Source organism: Camelus dromedarius, chromosome 6 (assembly GCF_036321535.1).
Source record: "Camelus dromedarius isolate mCamDro1 chromosome 6, mCamDro1.pat, whole genome shotgun sequence".
Taxonomy (NCBI): domain Eukaryota; kingdom Metazoa; phylum Chordata; class Mammalia; order Artiodactyla; family Camelidae; genus Camelus; species Camelus dromedarius.
Window position 1 is genome coordinate 30970261 of NC_087441.1, and position 16073 is coordinate 30986333.

Here is a 16073-nt window from a genome sequence, read left to right on the forward strand (position 1 = left end):
AACTCTGTTAGTCTGATTTCAATATTATTTCCTATCCTTGTTCTGTCTTAACCTTTGTTTTGAAAATTTTTTTACTGTTTGTAGTTATATTGAGTTGCATATTATTATTTCATAGTAACATGATAAAGTACTTCCTACTACTATAAGGTTTTTTTTTTAATATATGTAAGAGTAAATGATTGAAATACAAGCTTTCTCTGAAGTATTTGCAAGTAATTCAGTCTTCAGATCTGCTCATTATGAGCTCCAGTTTCTACATAGTGTACTTGATGTGTCTCGGTGTCCCTGAAGGGAGGACAGAATATCTACATCACAATCTATTGTTGGAAGATCGATGGATTATGATTATCCAATTAAGTCAGTCTTATTAAATTATTGTTGCCCTATATACATAGAAAAATAATAAATTATCAACCACCTAATAAAAGAATATAATTTCATGAAAAGAATTCTGGGGATGTCCATAAATCATGAGAGCAAAGCTAGAATGGTTTCCCACCAGAACCCTAAGGTAGAATTTATACTTAATTTATTGCATACATTTTTTAGTGCATGGGTAGAATTTTTTGTATGAGACTTTGTTTTCATTTTTTATTCCAGCATTCACAAAAATCAATATTATGAGGTTAGCTCAGCAGAAAAGCCTGGTTTGGGGACATTTTTTGTCTAATACAAAGCTATTTTAAAATGTACATTTAATATATTTTAAAGGCTGTAATGCTTATTTAATGTAATCTTGCCCCACCCATTTTTCATTTTTCCTCTCTCTTCCATTTTGAGAGTTATATCTTAAGGGACTTTCTTATGTGCAAAAAAAAAAAATTTAGCTGAAACAGCTCTCAGATAAATTATAAGCAGGGGAATAAAAGTCAGCATTCTGTCTCCAGTAAAAGTTGTTGATGTGGAAATGTGAGGTGACATTTCCTGCAGTATGAAGACTGCCATGATGATGGTCTTAGTGACTTCATGTTGTATTCACACAAATCATATGTACATATAGATGTATTCTGTATATAGAATTGTCTTCCTTCAAATGTAGAAGGTTACGGAATGTAATTTGTGCCTACACCCCCTTCCCCTACCTGTTTTGTGTGTGTGTTTTGTAGTTCACCTAAGTGTAATTCTTTCTCTCCTCCACTATACCATTCCCAGTGCAAGATCAATAGTGTGGAACTCTCTTGGCCAAAACTTTCCCACAAACCTTTCCATAAGTGTATGAAGTGAATCTTTATGATAAAGTAGAACATGTATAAGAAGAACGGAGAAATACTCAAATTCTGGGAAGGCTGCTTTCTATTTCTACCTCTCTCTCAGCGCAGAATCATGCACACACATTTAAAACTATCCCTAGTTGTGATCAATCTGAAATATATCCATGCCAATTCATAGTATTTTTTGGACAAATCATGTTTGGTGAACACAGGTAGTGATTATAATGCCATCAAATAAATATTTACTCACTAATTGGGGCTTTACCTCCTCCTCCCCACAAAGCCACCTTCTATGAGAGATATGAAAAGGTGAAGAAATGCTTTCCCTTAATTACAGTTATGAGCTTGTGTCATTTGGGTGGAATGGAAACAACAGACACTCCCTTGGAAAACAAACTAATGCCCATGGTAGCCTCAGTAGATGCCACATTTCATGCACAGGAGCCATCATGAACCCTCTGCCTTGAAAACTGCATAACCTGTGCCAACTCTATGGACCTGGGGGTCAAGGGGAGTGGACATCTTTGGTTAACTTTTCCCCTGAGCCCTTAGTTGTCAGATAATGTGAACAATTCTTCTTGAGTTTAGTCCTAGCATCTCTTCTGTTTACTGTGGATTTCTTCCTTTATGAATTTATTATTAATGTGCCCAATTATGTTGGCCATCCCAGAGGTCATAACATCATTCATCGTCTCCTTGTAGATTGAAATAAATCTTACTCTTATGACATATCATTCAGAATTTCTTGATGCTGTTAGCCACGATGCAATGCATTTCCTTTGATCCAGTGATTTTTAATTTATTTCAATCCTTACAAAATTGCTGTATATTCTGAAACTACGTTTCTAGATAATGTCATGTGTGAAGTTCACTGAAACGTTAGATTAAGGAAAAATATTAATTAAAAACCATACTTGCCCAATATTTGGGTTGGCATTTTCAAAAGAAAACATGTTTTTAAGCAAAATAGGGTGGATAGGATATATTTTTAAACATTAAGAGAACAAGAGAGTGGACATTTATGTAAATAAATAGCAACTAAATATTTAAATAAAATGTATAAAAAGAAAACACACAATAGCAAAAGCATCTTGCATCTTGTGTTTGTCAATAGAAGCTGAAACATCATTCATTGCTGCCACTGGGTGTTGTCAATTATATGACATTCGCAAATCAGAGCTAGAATGGTTTCTCAAAGTTTGTCATACCTGGGGACACTTCAGAATTACTTATGCTGATTGTTGAGTTCTAAATAAGTCTCATGTTATAAAATGGTTTGATTTTTAGCTTTGGAAAAGAGAATTTCATATAAAAGACTGAAGAAATGATATTTAAATCTATTCATCTTAGTTTTTTTTTAATTGTAATAATCAATGCTTTCTTTTTTTAAATTATAAAAATGTAAAAAAGTATAGCTATAAAAATCAGATTGACTATTAATGAGCATTTATTCCCATCAATTCAGTACTATATGGTTTAGCTTTTGAGTCTATGGAGTGTTCATTATTATTATAATTTATTATTTTATGAACTTTTTTATGGAGACACCTTAGGGGCTTATAATAATCTTCAAAAATCTTTCAGGGAAATCTTTCAGGGAAAGCTGTTCTTGAAAGAAATTACAAATGAGATCTTCATGTTATTAGAGGTATACAACAGAGAAAACTAGACTACACAATTTATTCAACTCTCTAAGGTGATAGAATATTCTTTTGAATAAAAATAACTTTGTAGTTGTACATAATCTGCATTAGAAGCTTATAAATTCCCATGTATTAAAGCCATAAAGCTGGTCATACAGATTATTTTCTTTTATTTTTATTTATTTTATTCATTTTTAATTTGTTTGTCTAACGTATATGTTTACTTTTTTGTTTCTGATATAAGGATATTTGTAACCAAAAATGTGTATATTTGTAGTGCCTGGCCCGGTACCAGTCAATTCTCTTCAAGGAACGTCCTTTGAAAATAAGATCTTCTTGAATTGGAAAGAGCCATTGGATCCAAATGGAATCATCACTCAATATGAGGTATCAGGAGAAAAAGGAAGTTTAATGAAATGTGGATTGAAGGGGAGAATAAAAGAAAAAGTTTGAGAGAAATAATGGAAATGAAGTAAATGAGAATTAGCGGATTAAAATCATTATTACTTCTTCTCTGTTTTAATGTATAAATTCCTTGATCCCAACAGTACATATCAAAACAAATATTGTATGGCACCTAGAATTTTCATATTCTTAAAGTACATGTTGTTGTTTTACGGAAGCAGAATGAGCCTTGTCAAAGAGACTTACTGGTAGTTGTAAAGAATAGATTTTAATAAAAAATTAAGATACTCATATTTCATACTGACTTAGGCGAGGCCATTGAATGTCAATTGTTTCAGAGTAACAGAGTAATACCTAAAAAGCAAAATATATCATAAGGCTGACTATTCCAGAGCTTCATCTCAACTTTGAATACAAATCATAATCTTATTTTTAAATATGGGAAGTGAAAAAGAAGAAAAGGTCATTTTAATTGCACAGATATGTAGATCTGTTTCTGCATCGTCAGTGTTGATTAGGGCAAACAGTGTTTACGTTTCTAGTGGCTACAGAGTGCATCACGGGAATAGGACTCTATCAGCATACTTGAAATTCATTATGTGACTTGGACAAATAGAGTAACTTTAATTATAAAAACATTTGTTGAACACTTTCTGTGTTTCATCTGCATTACAATATATACAACCATAAGATTTTATATATATATATATGTTTATATTTATATTTAAGTATATTCATTTATATTTTAATAGAAGAAAATAGATGTTTGTTGATCCAGCCAGATAGAACTCTAGGTTTATCTGTGGATGAATAGAGAGATAGAGAGAGAGAGATAGAGAGATAGACAATAGATACAGAATGACAGTGAAATAACCATAACAAAATGAGAAGGAAAAGAAATGAAACAAATGTGATTCATCCCACACAGATGCTCTTGAATGCTATCTTATTTAAAAGGGAGTTATTTAAAATGTATTATGACTTAATATTGGATAAATAATAGTAAATATATTTCTTAAAACAGGTCAGTTACAGCAGCATAAGATCATTTGATCCTGCAGTTCCAGTGGCTGGACCTCCCCAGACGGTATCAAATCTATGGAACAGTACACACCATGTCTTTATGCATCTCCATCCTGGAACCACCTACCAGTTTTTCATAAGGGCCAGCACAGTCAAAGGCTTTGGACCAGCCACAGCTATCAATGTGACCACCAATATCTCAGGTATGCAAATAAATAAAGTGCAAACAGAACTGGTTTATAATAGTATACCCTAAAGAAGCACGTATACACTGAGTATGGTTCATCTTACTTATTGAATCTTTACTATAGTTATTAATGATTGAAGGCACTTTAAAGAATTATTTGATACAGATTATTATTGGTTATGTGCCAAATCCGAAAATCTCAAGTAGTCATTTTTAATTGACAATGGTCTTTTAAAAAAACTGTATTATATTTCAATTAGGAATATTTAAGTGTTCGCTATAAATGTTCATATTAAAGACCTATTATGCTTTTGGGGAGTTGGTAATTATTATAGTATCTGATCTTTACTATGAATGATTTTATCAAAAGCATGATAGAAGATCCTTATAGTACCACATGCCTTGTCTCTGTTCCATTTTCCCTGACATTCTGATAATTTTAAACAAATGTGAATTTTTCTTTCTCTTAGAAATCTCATATAAATTCATGTAATCTCATATAAATTTCAGAATGGTAATGTGTAGGAGAATCTTAGATTGATTAACATACAATTAAATTTCACACTATATTTTGTTCACAATTTCATCGTTTGCCAGGAATTAGCATTATAATATGCCTTACACCTACTCCAGTGTGTGTGTATGTAATGTTTTATAACTTAATTAAAATTACTAAAATGAGTACGTTATGTAACTGAAGAGGTAAATTGAAAAATAAACATTTTAAAGAGTCAGTTATTTAATATATTAAAATACTAATTTTGGAACAAAATTTTGTTCCTTTATGTTCATTTTTATTATAGTTCTACAAAGCATATATTTGTGGTATGTTATAATACATCATTAAAAATTTTCTACCATTCTTCTGAATCTGTATCATTTGCATTAGAAGGAAACCACATATTTCTAATTTTTTTAAGTCAAAATTTTATTTGAAAATGTTTGAATGCAATATAAAGCTTTAAAAATTTATATCATGAAAAAAATTATTCTAATATAAGCTATTTTCCTTTTGCATAACATTTGATATATTTTAATATTCTAATAAAAATGAACTATAAAATAGTATTCATTATATTAAAAAATAGCAATGTATTACAATTACCAATTCATTTTTTGATGGACCAATTCTAAACATCAATTTAAATACCTATTGAAATTATTTTACTAAAAAATATGACATAGTGATATGATATAGTAAAACATATTTCCTACCCTTTAGAATTAGAGGTAGTGCTATAAATAAGTTCCTTCAACAGGGATATCTAAAAAATTTACATCAACTTTATAAAACTGAGAACATTGAACAAATGAACATTATTGACAGCCATAATTTATTATGGTTCAGACACATTTTTTATTGAATAAAAAACTTACAAAGACCAGGACACCCATCTAGCATTTTCTTTGAATTATTTAACTGTAATTTTACTTGAAGCAGCCTGTGTGCACGGATGCTTGATTTAGACTTTAAAACTTGGTTGCAATCGCTATACCTTAGGAACACATGGTAATTGTGCTAAGGCTGATGAAATTTATAGTTAATGTGGTTCTCAGGCTCACTTTAACTTTTAAGGTAGTTTATGGTTATTAATCCCTTGAATCCAGTAATTCTATTCCTTAACATTTTAAAAGCAATTTAAATAAAAGAGTAATCCAATTATTGGAGACATGATGTTTGGCATTATGATGATGTATACATGTATGTGTACAATACACATATGACATATACATACATGTGTAATAATACACACATATATATTGTGCATATTTAATATCTTGATTCTACTTCATAAATAAGTCTCAGATAATTTGCCTCTTTCTAATGTCACTGTTCCTTCCTTTCTATGTGGACCATATTCTAAGCAGAGCATTGAAATATCTTTCTAAGCAATATCCTTGCCTTTAGACTTACCTTGCTTTGATTTTTTTTCTATTGATCTTTGTACAACATACATTTATTTCTTAATTTTTTTTCAAAATCTAATATATTATATCCAGTATGCTAAAGCCCAAACATCCAGGCATGATCAGCATTCACAGCCCTTTATTTTATGGCTCCTCCCATCTTCCACTCCTACCCATGTGTGGGAGCCCATTATTGGGTTAACAAATTGTAAAAATCCCAGCCACTTATCTCCTTAAAGAAGATGTGCTTAGTAACTGCCTTGAGGTTTTAGCAATGACCCAGGCCCCCCGGCTATAAACGCTTAAACGCTGGGCATGCCTGGTGTTAGTCTTCTATCCCCAAAACAGCCTTGGGCTGGAATGGTAAACAACTTATAAAAAGCTGCAGACTCAGAGGTGAGAAGGCTGGTTAGCCACTGATGGGTAAGACCCCCTGAGGGGGCAACCTAAGACAGGCACAGTCACCTGAGTCCAAGAAAAATCTTGTTAAGCAGCTGATTCTCATACGTACCTCCCTGATAAGCTGGAAGGCTCAACACGATTATGATTCACCAAAAAGGGTCTTCTAACCTTGAGCCAAACACCAACAATAAACAAAGCCTTTGTACTCATTGTGATCCCACCCTGTCCTTCCCTAAATTCCTGCTTCGATTGTACTCAAAAAATGAGAGATTTGAGAGGCTCATGGCGTTGGCTCCCAACTCCCTCTTGCTCTCTTGACTTTTCCCCAGAGTCTTGAGTAATTCATTCCGTCTCGGTGGGACTTCTGCTGGTCGGAACCCACAACTTGTGATGAATCCACACCCATGAATCCAGAGTTCCAGGCATAGCATGCTCTTGTAGCTGTTAGAACACAGTGTCCTGTCATGTGATTATATCTTCAAATATTCTGTTCCCTACCTATGAAATATTCCATGCTTTCCCTTCCTGATGAGTTTTTACTTTTTTTTTAACATTCAACTCAAGCACTGCCTCAACCCTGAAGTCTGCTCTTTCATCTTCCCAACTCCCAACACTGGTTTAGATAAGTGTGGACCCCAGACCAACAGCACCAGCATCACATGGAAACGTTCCAGAAAGTATGTTATGAGGCCCCCTCCCCACAGCTACTGAATCAGAAACTCTAGGGGAGAGGCGTAGCAATCTGTATTTTAAGAAGCCCTCCAGATGTTTCTGATCTCAGAAACCACTGCATTGGCTAATTAACTGTCCCCTTTTGCTCATCTAAGTTTTGCTATAGTTTATTTATTTGTTTTTGTTTATGAGACTCTCACTCTCGATAAATGTGAATTCCCTACTTTTAATTCTATAATTGTCAGATACCACACTTCATTTTTAAAAATATTTTAATTATTTTTATATTTATGGCACTTCTCATAAAATTTGACACATAATATATATTCAGTAAATGTTCAAAGAATGAATGAAATACTTTAAATCTTTATCAGACATTTTTTGTTCTCATTTTTCTGATAATGCACACATTTCGCTGGTCATGTACTCCCTTAAACACCTTTCTACTTGGAAATAATCAAAAGCCATTTGAGATTACTCACCCAGTTCAAGATTAGAAAACCTCCTCTCCCCCAAACATTATCAAACATTTTGAAAAATTTTAAGTTTCTTCTTTTTAAGAAACTGGCAACGAATGCTAGTTCATGGTAAATAACAGCTAAAGTTCCCATTCCCACTCACCATGCTTCCTAGATATTTTCCTTTTGTGACCATGGCGGTGAAAGCGGTCCAGGCTAGTGCAGTCATTCCACATCCATCAGGTCACAAGTAGCACGACTTCCCCCTTGACAGCCATTTACCTCGGTTCCTGCTGTTTCTGTCTCCACATCTCCATGTGCAACCAGAACTCTCCAGAGTCTATGCTGTTACTACCTTCCTCCCATCCCATCAAGGCTGATTTCAAGGTCTCAGGAAACTAAAAGCTAAAACGTCTTCACAAAGTATTTGGAGTGTGTGTGTCACAAATCGCCAGATTATAATTTAAATTTCAGCAACAAGTCTTGGCTTCACATCTGCTGCTGCTTTAGGTTCCCAGAGTTAACATTCAGTGGCATAAGTTAAGGTACAGTTTCGATGTAAAGTATTAAACTGATTTTTCCCTCAGTCAGGATAGTTTATTGATCTTAAACTATGATATATTCCTGTCAACTGACTGAAACTTTTTTTTCTTCATGAATCACTTATCAGCTCCAACTTTACCCGACTATGAAGGAGTTGATGCGTCTCTCAATGAAACTGCCACCACAATAACTGTATTGTTGAGACCGGCACAGGCTAAAGGTGCACCTATCAGGTAAGGAGGCAGGAAATAATAGTCAAAGGGAAAAGCAGCCAATAGGAGAGATATTTTCTCATCCCTGCTCAGCAGCCAATACTGTGGTTCATCTTTAAGAGACACTCATTTGACACTTACCATCAGAATGGTTTTATTTTTGTTTTGTTTTGTTTTCCTGTTTTTTATTTGGACAAACCTGTAGAGAGAATTTTAAGAGTAAAACTCCAAGGGGACTTTTGAGATATTCAAGAACTCTGCGTTGTTTGATTTCAGAGCTTTGCTTTTTGATTTTTTTTCCCCTCTAGTCCCATTTCATTTCCCTTCCTCTGTTGGTATCTGTGGTATACGAGCTTTGAAGGTTTTTGTTGGAAATAAAATGAGAAAATAGCTCCTTTCCAATGTGTTAAATCTGTTATTAATAATTTCATATGAGTGATTGAAAAATAGGAAGCTATGAGGAAATAAAAGGAGAACAGTTAAAATGAATGCAGCCTATGTGACCTTTTAATTCCTAAATTGTTGCTAATCAGGAATTCCATAGTAAATATTAAAGTTCAGTTTGCCATTTACTTTATCTCTCCAATATTAAAATCTCCTACATTATCCTCCTCTTGCAGAAATTATGAGCTGCATTATTTTCAGGAATTGAGTCAAATTATTCTAATGATTTTAATTCCTATGCATTTGTAACTAGATAAATGTCCAAAACTTAAGCAAGTTTCCATTTGAAACTGGTAGACTTTGTGGATACTTTTGTTTTCATACTTCTATTGAGAAATAAATCAAGGCACAGAAATCAATGCAGATATTTTATAACTGAGTCATTTCAAATTGTTTACATATTCATTTAAAAATGAACTTAATCTTTTTCTGTGGGTAAAATGAATACATTTGACCTTGTGAGCACATATTCACCATTTAAAGAATTAAAATAATCACTGGAAAGGAAGAAATATTTTTGTTAATTAGAAAACAAAACTGTATGATGAAAGAACTTGAGTCCATAAAGGAAACTCTTACGTCATGTCTGTCTAAAAGCCACAGTAATACCACACCGGAGAAAAAGAGTAATATCATAATATATTGTAATATAAACACTTGTACAGCACTGGCTACTTGAAAATGCAAAGTATATTAGTGCTACTTATAAATCAGCGATCTACCAGTGAGTATGATTGCTGATCCAAAGGAGAAAGAAAAAAATGCCTGCATTCAGCATCTTTACTATTGACAGGTAATCAGGATCATTCACATGTTCCTACCTGTGAGAAAATTTACTTTATAGTTGTTCAGTTCTGCTACTGTTGTCTAAATGAACTACCACATGCATTTACCTTTTAAGAGTTAGATATCTGAGTGAACTCAGCTTTGCTTAATGTAAGTTGAACACAGTATATTATTATTGCACAATAGGGCTACATAATATAAATTACACTGTTTATTAATTAAATAAATGTATTATACTAACATGAACTGATTATGTACTATGTGCCAGGCACTGTGCTAGGCATTGTAAATCAAAAATAAAACGATCTGGACAATCAGAGAGGTCCACAGCCTTATAAATCCTTTGCTCATAGTTGGTGTTCATGAACTTTGTTGAATTAGTGCATAAATTATTGATAACATGTTTTTAAATCAAAAGTCTTTCTTTGACACTATTTACATTTACTTACCACAAAATTTCCAATTTCCAAGAATACTACAAGAAAAAATAATTAAATGATATATAAACAAATAAAAAGTATTTTAAAATAATGTTGCTACTGAGAAAAAAAATCTGTTTTCCAGCTGATATTCCAGTCCCATCTTGTCTATCTTTAGTTTTTTGCTAATGGTTTGCCCAGCTATCTGGGATCACCCATAGGTGGGAGCCCTGAGGCAGGACCAGGCTGGTCTAGCCAGGCAATTAGGCTTCAAATGAGCCCTGCTTCCTTTGCTGTTTGAATCATCCCTTCAGGTAATCCTGTCTTCTTTCTTTTGATCGCTTTCCTCCCTTCGATATCATTCCCAATAACTGGGGCCTGATCTTGAGGGTTCTCTTCTCCTATGCTCTAATTTCTTTGAAAATGGGGGCCCAACTTGATGTAATCAATTTTCATAGCACTGTATTTATGGCCTGGTGCTTCAAATCTTTGATTGGATCTTCATCAATTTTTTCCAGTTCTAGAAACTATTTGACTTTTCGCCCATTTTCTTCTTTATTTGTGTCTGTCTTACAGAATCTCTTCTCTGCTAATGTGTGTGGCCATTCCACTTTGTCTGTGGCCCATCTTCTCCGCTCCAGATAAAAGCCAGACTTGTTTACCACCTAGCCAAACCTCCCTGGAGTATCCATCTGTTAGCTTTGTCTGCTATCACAGGCCCCAAATACTAGATTCTATTTTTCCCTACTTTACAATATTCCTAGCCTCTGCCAAAGTACATTTTGCCATCCATTTGTCCCAAATCCAGTGAAAATATAAATTTTTCTCCTTTGGCCCTCCAAACAGACTCCAATTTCCAAAGCCTCTGTTACAGCACATAGGATACCCTTGTTACATAAGGTTTGCACATTTTGTTTAGTTTAGTTTTATTAAGAAAGCTAAAATCGGTCTCTATATAAATGTATTGACTCAGTAACATTCAGTATGTGCCAGAAGCTGAGCTGGATACTTGGAATAGAAATCACATAAGGGATTTAGCATGTTCCCTCAAGTAGGGGATGGTAGACGTGTAAAGCAATAAATGCTAAGTGTGAACAAGTGACAGCAGCTAGAAGATGTGCTACTTAAGCCGAGTTTTGAAGGAGAAGTAGAAATGAAGTTAACCAAGGGAAGGGAGAGGTTGCTCAGAAGAGCAGGGAATGGGCCTTCCAATGATCACAAAGGAAGGGATTGCATATATGACATAGGGTGGTGCATTCCAGAACTACAAGTAGTTTGGGGTCATTGGGAAGAAAGGGTGTGTCAGAGAAGTGACAGGTGCTGAGGCTGGAGAAATAAGCAGTGGCCAGAGCAAAAGGCTGTTTATGATTCGTCTAAAAACTGAAGGTGGTCAAGGGAGAATTTTAAGTGGAAACTACCTTGAGCAATTGTACATTCTTAGAATAATCACTCTGAAACATAGAAGATGAACTGGGGTGAACCAGACTGAAGGCAGAATGGTCCCAATGAGAAGAGCTATTGGGCCACACTGAGATGAAAGCAGTGGAAACTCAGGTGAGGCTTGCCTCCCAATCATGGTTTTACACAGCTAGTATGTATAAAGCTTGGTGAGAAGACGGGTGGAATGAACACTTTGGGTGAGAGATGATGGTATCTTTTCTTCTAGAAGTGGTAGCAGAGCAAAACGTCATCTAAGAATTCAAGATAGTTTTTTTTTCTTTTGAAGTTTTTAAGTAATAACAAATATTCTTACTGTTTTTATTTGATTGCCACCCCAAATCAAACAAAAGACATGCTCTTTATTGAGAATGAGTTTTTATGTAATTATAAATTATTTTATATACATAATTTTTTTATATGTTTGCCTAGCTTACCAATGTTTTAACCAAGCTTTCTTTCTAATGTGCCATGTAATGTATATGGAACAAATAATGTACATCCCAGTGAAAAATCCTGTTCTAAATAATATAGCACTCAGTATCACCAAGTACTTTGTTCTTCAATATTCATTAAAATTGTGTCCATACACTAATGAAAAACATGTGCAGTGCAGTTCTGGCAAGTGTGGTTCTTTGACGAAATTAATTTTTGAATATATAATCATTCTAAAGTTTGAAAGTTGCTGCCTGACTTAACTTGAATCTCCTTACCAACTTTTTGAAATCTGTCCTTAAAATTGTCATCATTTGACAGTCATTACTGTGATTCAAAGTGAACATTACCCACGTTTGGAATCAATTCCCTAAAATTCATAATTTATTTTCTTTCTTTCTAAGACATTTTATGTTTTTCAAAAATGAACTCAAATTCTAACCTGAGTAGATATAATTATAAATTAGAATGCAGAGAATGTCCCATTTATTAAAAGATTGACTCAAGGAAGCTATGTTTTCAAATAATGAAAATAGCAGAATATGACAAAAACAGAAAGAAGAGTTTCTCAGTGGTGAACTCAGTTTATTGTAAGTTGTAGTAAATGAATGTATTTTATTGTAGCAGTTTCCAAATATAAACTCTACCTATTTTAAGCTGGAAGGAAGCTACCTATTCTAGGGTATAGCTAAATGTTTATTTTGTAGTTAAAACGTAATTTTGCATTTTGAAATACTAAGTATCATATATTTTTAGTTAGGTAAATTAGGATATAGTCCAGAAATGCAGTCAAAACCATCACTCTTCCACAGTTGCATTAGGAAAAGAAATTGTGTGATGCTCAGTGATAGCTTAACAGAAATACAGATCAGAATATAGATTGAGTTTGGTTGGAGTTCAGACCTTATATATTAGAGTTATTCCCTGGGTCAGCTTGTCACATAGACACAACTTGAGACATTGGGACTGCTGTCCTTATCCATCTGCAGAATACTTGTTTCCTCCTAGAAATTGAAAGAGATCAAATAGTTGCTTCTGATTTTTCTAACCACTGTCATGACACAGAGCTTACTTGAATTCCAGATAAAAATGCTTGAAATTTAAACAAAGATGAAAATAATCCTTTTGCCTCATTTTATGGGCACACAGGTCATATGTTCCAATTAAAATCAAATAGATGTTATTTCAGCTTAATGTTTATTCTATAGAATCATAGTAGGTAGAATTTTTTTCTTACAGAAACCATGAGGTATGCCCTCTTTTAAATCTTCTTTCCAGCCTTCAGAGTTCTGTGGTCACAGCCAAAAACTTCACTGTGACCTTGAGAAACTCTGAGCCAGAACCTCTAGCTAAGCCACTCCCAAAATCCTGACCCACAGAAACTGGGCGATAGCAAACATTTGTTGTTCTGAGCCACAGAGTTTTGGGATAATTTGTTACACAGCTATAATACAAGCACCCACATAGCTGAAATCTTTCCTTCCTTCAGGTTTCTGCTTAAACACATAGGTCTTTCTTGACCGTTGCTTGTGAAATAGAATTCTTCATTCCTTTCATTCTCTGTGCCCCATTCAGACTTATTTTTCTTTAGAGCATTTATCCCTTCTTCGCATATGTGTGGCTTTTAAAAAATGTATTTGTTTTATTTGTATTTCCCACGTAGAATGTAAGCTTCTTGAGAGGAGGGACTTTTACTATTGTGTTCATTATTGTAACCTCAGCACTTAAAATAGTGCATGGCTAAAATATATACAAAATAGTATAATACCAGATAGTATTTTTAATGTAGCATGCTAGTGATAAAAGCAAAAATTGTTATAAAATGGTGGTTCTTGAGGGAAGGGTGTAGCTCAAGTGGTAGAGCGCATGCTTAGTACTCACGAGGTTCTGGGTTCAATCCCTAGTTCCTCCATTAAAAAATAATTAAATAAATAAACTAATTACCCCCCCCCCAAAAAAAAACTTTAGGGGAAAAAAATCCCAAGACAGTGGTTCTTGGCCTTTTTTCAACCCTGGAATTCCTTATGGTTCTCATCAGTGCATCTGTGGCATTATAATTTATGGGTGGATTAAGGGCTAAATTGAAAAGGCATCCCACATGAGCCTGCATCCTACCCACACTTCATCCTACCCACACTTCATCCTTCAGTTACCTCTGCCTCAAGAATTACCTCCATTGGCTTTAGAATACAAAATAATTAGTGAGTGAACTAGTCAGAGAAGGCTTCATGGCAGAAGTGGAAAAGCTGGAAAAGGAGAAAGGAGGATACTTTCTGACAGTATGTCTGTTATGTTTAGGGGACAATGGTCCTACAAGCATGAGACAGATAATATACATTAGGAGACAGTGAGAGCAAGCATGGCGATATAAGGACATGGCGAGATATTAACCTCAGTATAATGAGCATAGATTTTGACATTTGGAGAGCTTCACATAACTTTGACAGTGGAATGTTAGAGAAGAGTTGTTAATGTCCAAAATGATGTTTTAGGAAAAAACAGCAGAAGTGTTCAAAATAATTCTCTTTTGCATTCTCCATGAGCAGTTCATGGCATACAGAGAATACTCAAAAAATAGTGACTGAATGGGTGAAAAGATGAGTGGGTGCCTGGATTACATGAAAGAGAAACTGAAGGAAAGAAAACCAGACCGGGAATATGAATATAAAGTTATAAATAACCTCCCTAATGGTAGAAGCAATGGGGAAGAAAAGAAATGGTAGGTTACAAGGAAGATAGTACATGGTTAAAAATAAAATTTGTTAAAGTTAATGCCAGCATTTTGAGCTTTGATTCAGAAACTGGTAGTTCCTCTCCCAGAAATAGGGATGTTATGAGAGACCTGGCTTGTATGTTTAAGGAGTGAAGAGATGGGGAGCCAGAAATACGATGGTCACTAAAATGGTACTTAAACTTCTACTCTGGATAACCAACATGTTGGCATTGAGGCAGTATGAGCAATAGTGGCTGAGATCTTGGGATGTCTGTTGATAAGAGGAATTGCAAAACACTGGAGCTGGGGAATTTCTCCTGAAGCTTTAAGGAGACATGTTAGATTAAAAACACAAGGAAGTATACAATTATATAATTTATTATTCTTATCACCAAGAAGTTGTACAAGCTACAACTGAAACCAGATTCACAGAGGGTTTACTTACTGATGGGTTAAAAGAAAAATCCATGGCAGACTGTTAGAGGTAATGCTGAGTTCATCTCCAACGTTTTTAAGCATGAAATCAGGAAGAATATCTACCATGTCTATCATTAATTGCTTTGAGCTAATGGCAAAATTCCTGTGTGTATTTTCTTACAGTCTTATAACTGAAGGGAGATTGTATGATGAGAAGTCGTCATTTGGTCTCCTAAAAAACTAAAAATGACTACATACCAATGTTTAATCAAATTAAATTATAATACAGTGAAATCATTTTTAGTTTTTTAACATAAATCATTTTTGACTATTGAGTGAGGATTCATGATGCCAGTTTGTTGATTTTAACTTAATTGTAGAAATGTTTTTAAAATGTAACTAAAAGGAATGAGGAAATATGAAATATGAGTCAAGTGAATAAAACTATTCAGGTGCCTTTGGAATATTTTATTTTATTTTTCACTTATTTATTTATTTTTTGGAATACTTTAAATTGCTAGTGTACTAAACTCAAATAATATTTAGGCCTAGCTAGAGTTAAGTACTATTAGATACTTAGACACCCCCAAGGATGAGAGAGCAAGGCCCATTTCATGTAATCAGTCAAGTCACTTCTAATTTGATTTCTCATTCCTTATTTTCTGTCCTTTAATCAATTTGTGTTAATAAATAAGAAAGTAGAAGGAGGGGGGGGGAACCTCAGAAAAATGAGGAGTATGTGGTTAAAGAAAGGCGTG

The 16073-nt window shown here is 34.1% G+C and overlaps 1 protein-coding gene across 6 annotated transcripts in view; it reads left to right on the forward strand.

Annotated features, from left to right (window-relative positions):
* PTPRK (protein tyrosine phosphatase receptor type K) overlaps positions 1-16073 on the forward strand; it is a 510378-nt gene that overhangs the window by 398813 nt on the left and 95492 nt on the right. For all 6 annotated transcript variants that reach the window (XM_064486707.1, XM_010988633.3, XM_010988634.3 and 3 more), the window contains exons 9-11: positions 3132-3241; positions 4284-4485; positions 8580-8685. In XM_064486707.1, the coding sequence (XP_064342777.1) occupies positions 3132-3241; positions 4284-4485; positions 8580-8685 (418 nt within the window). The remainder of the gene's footprint in view (positions 1-3131; positions 3242-4283; positions 4486-8579; positions 8686-16073) is intronic.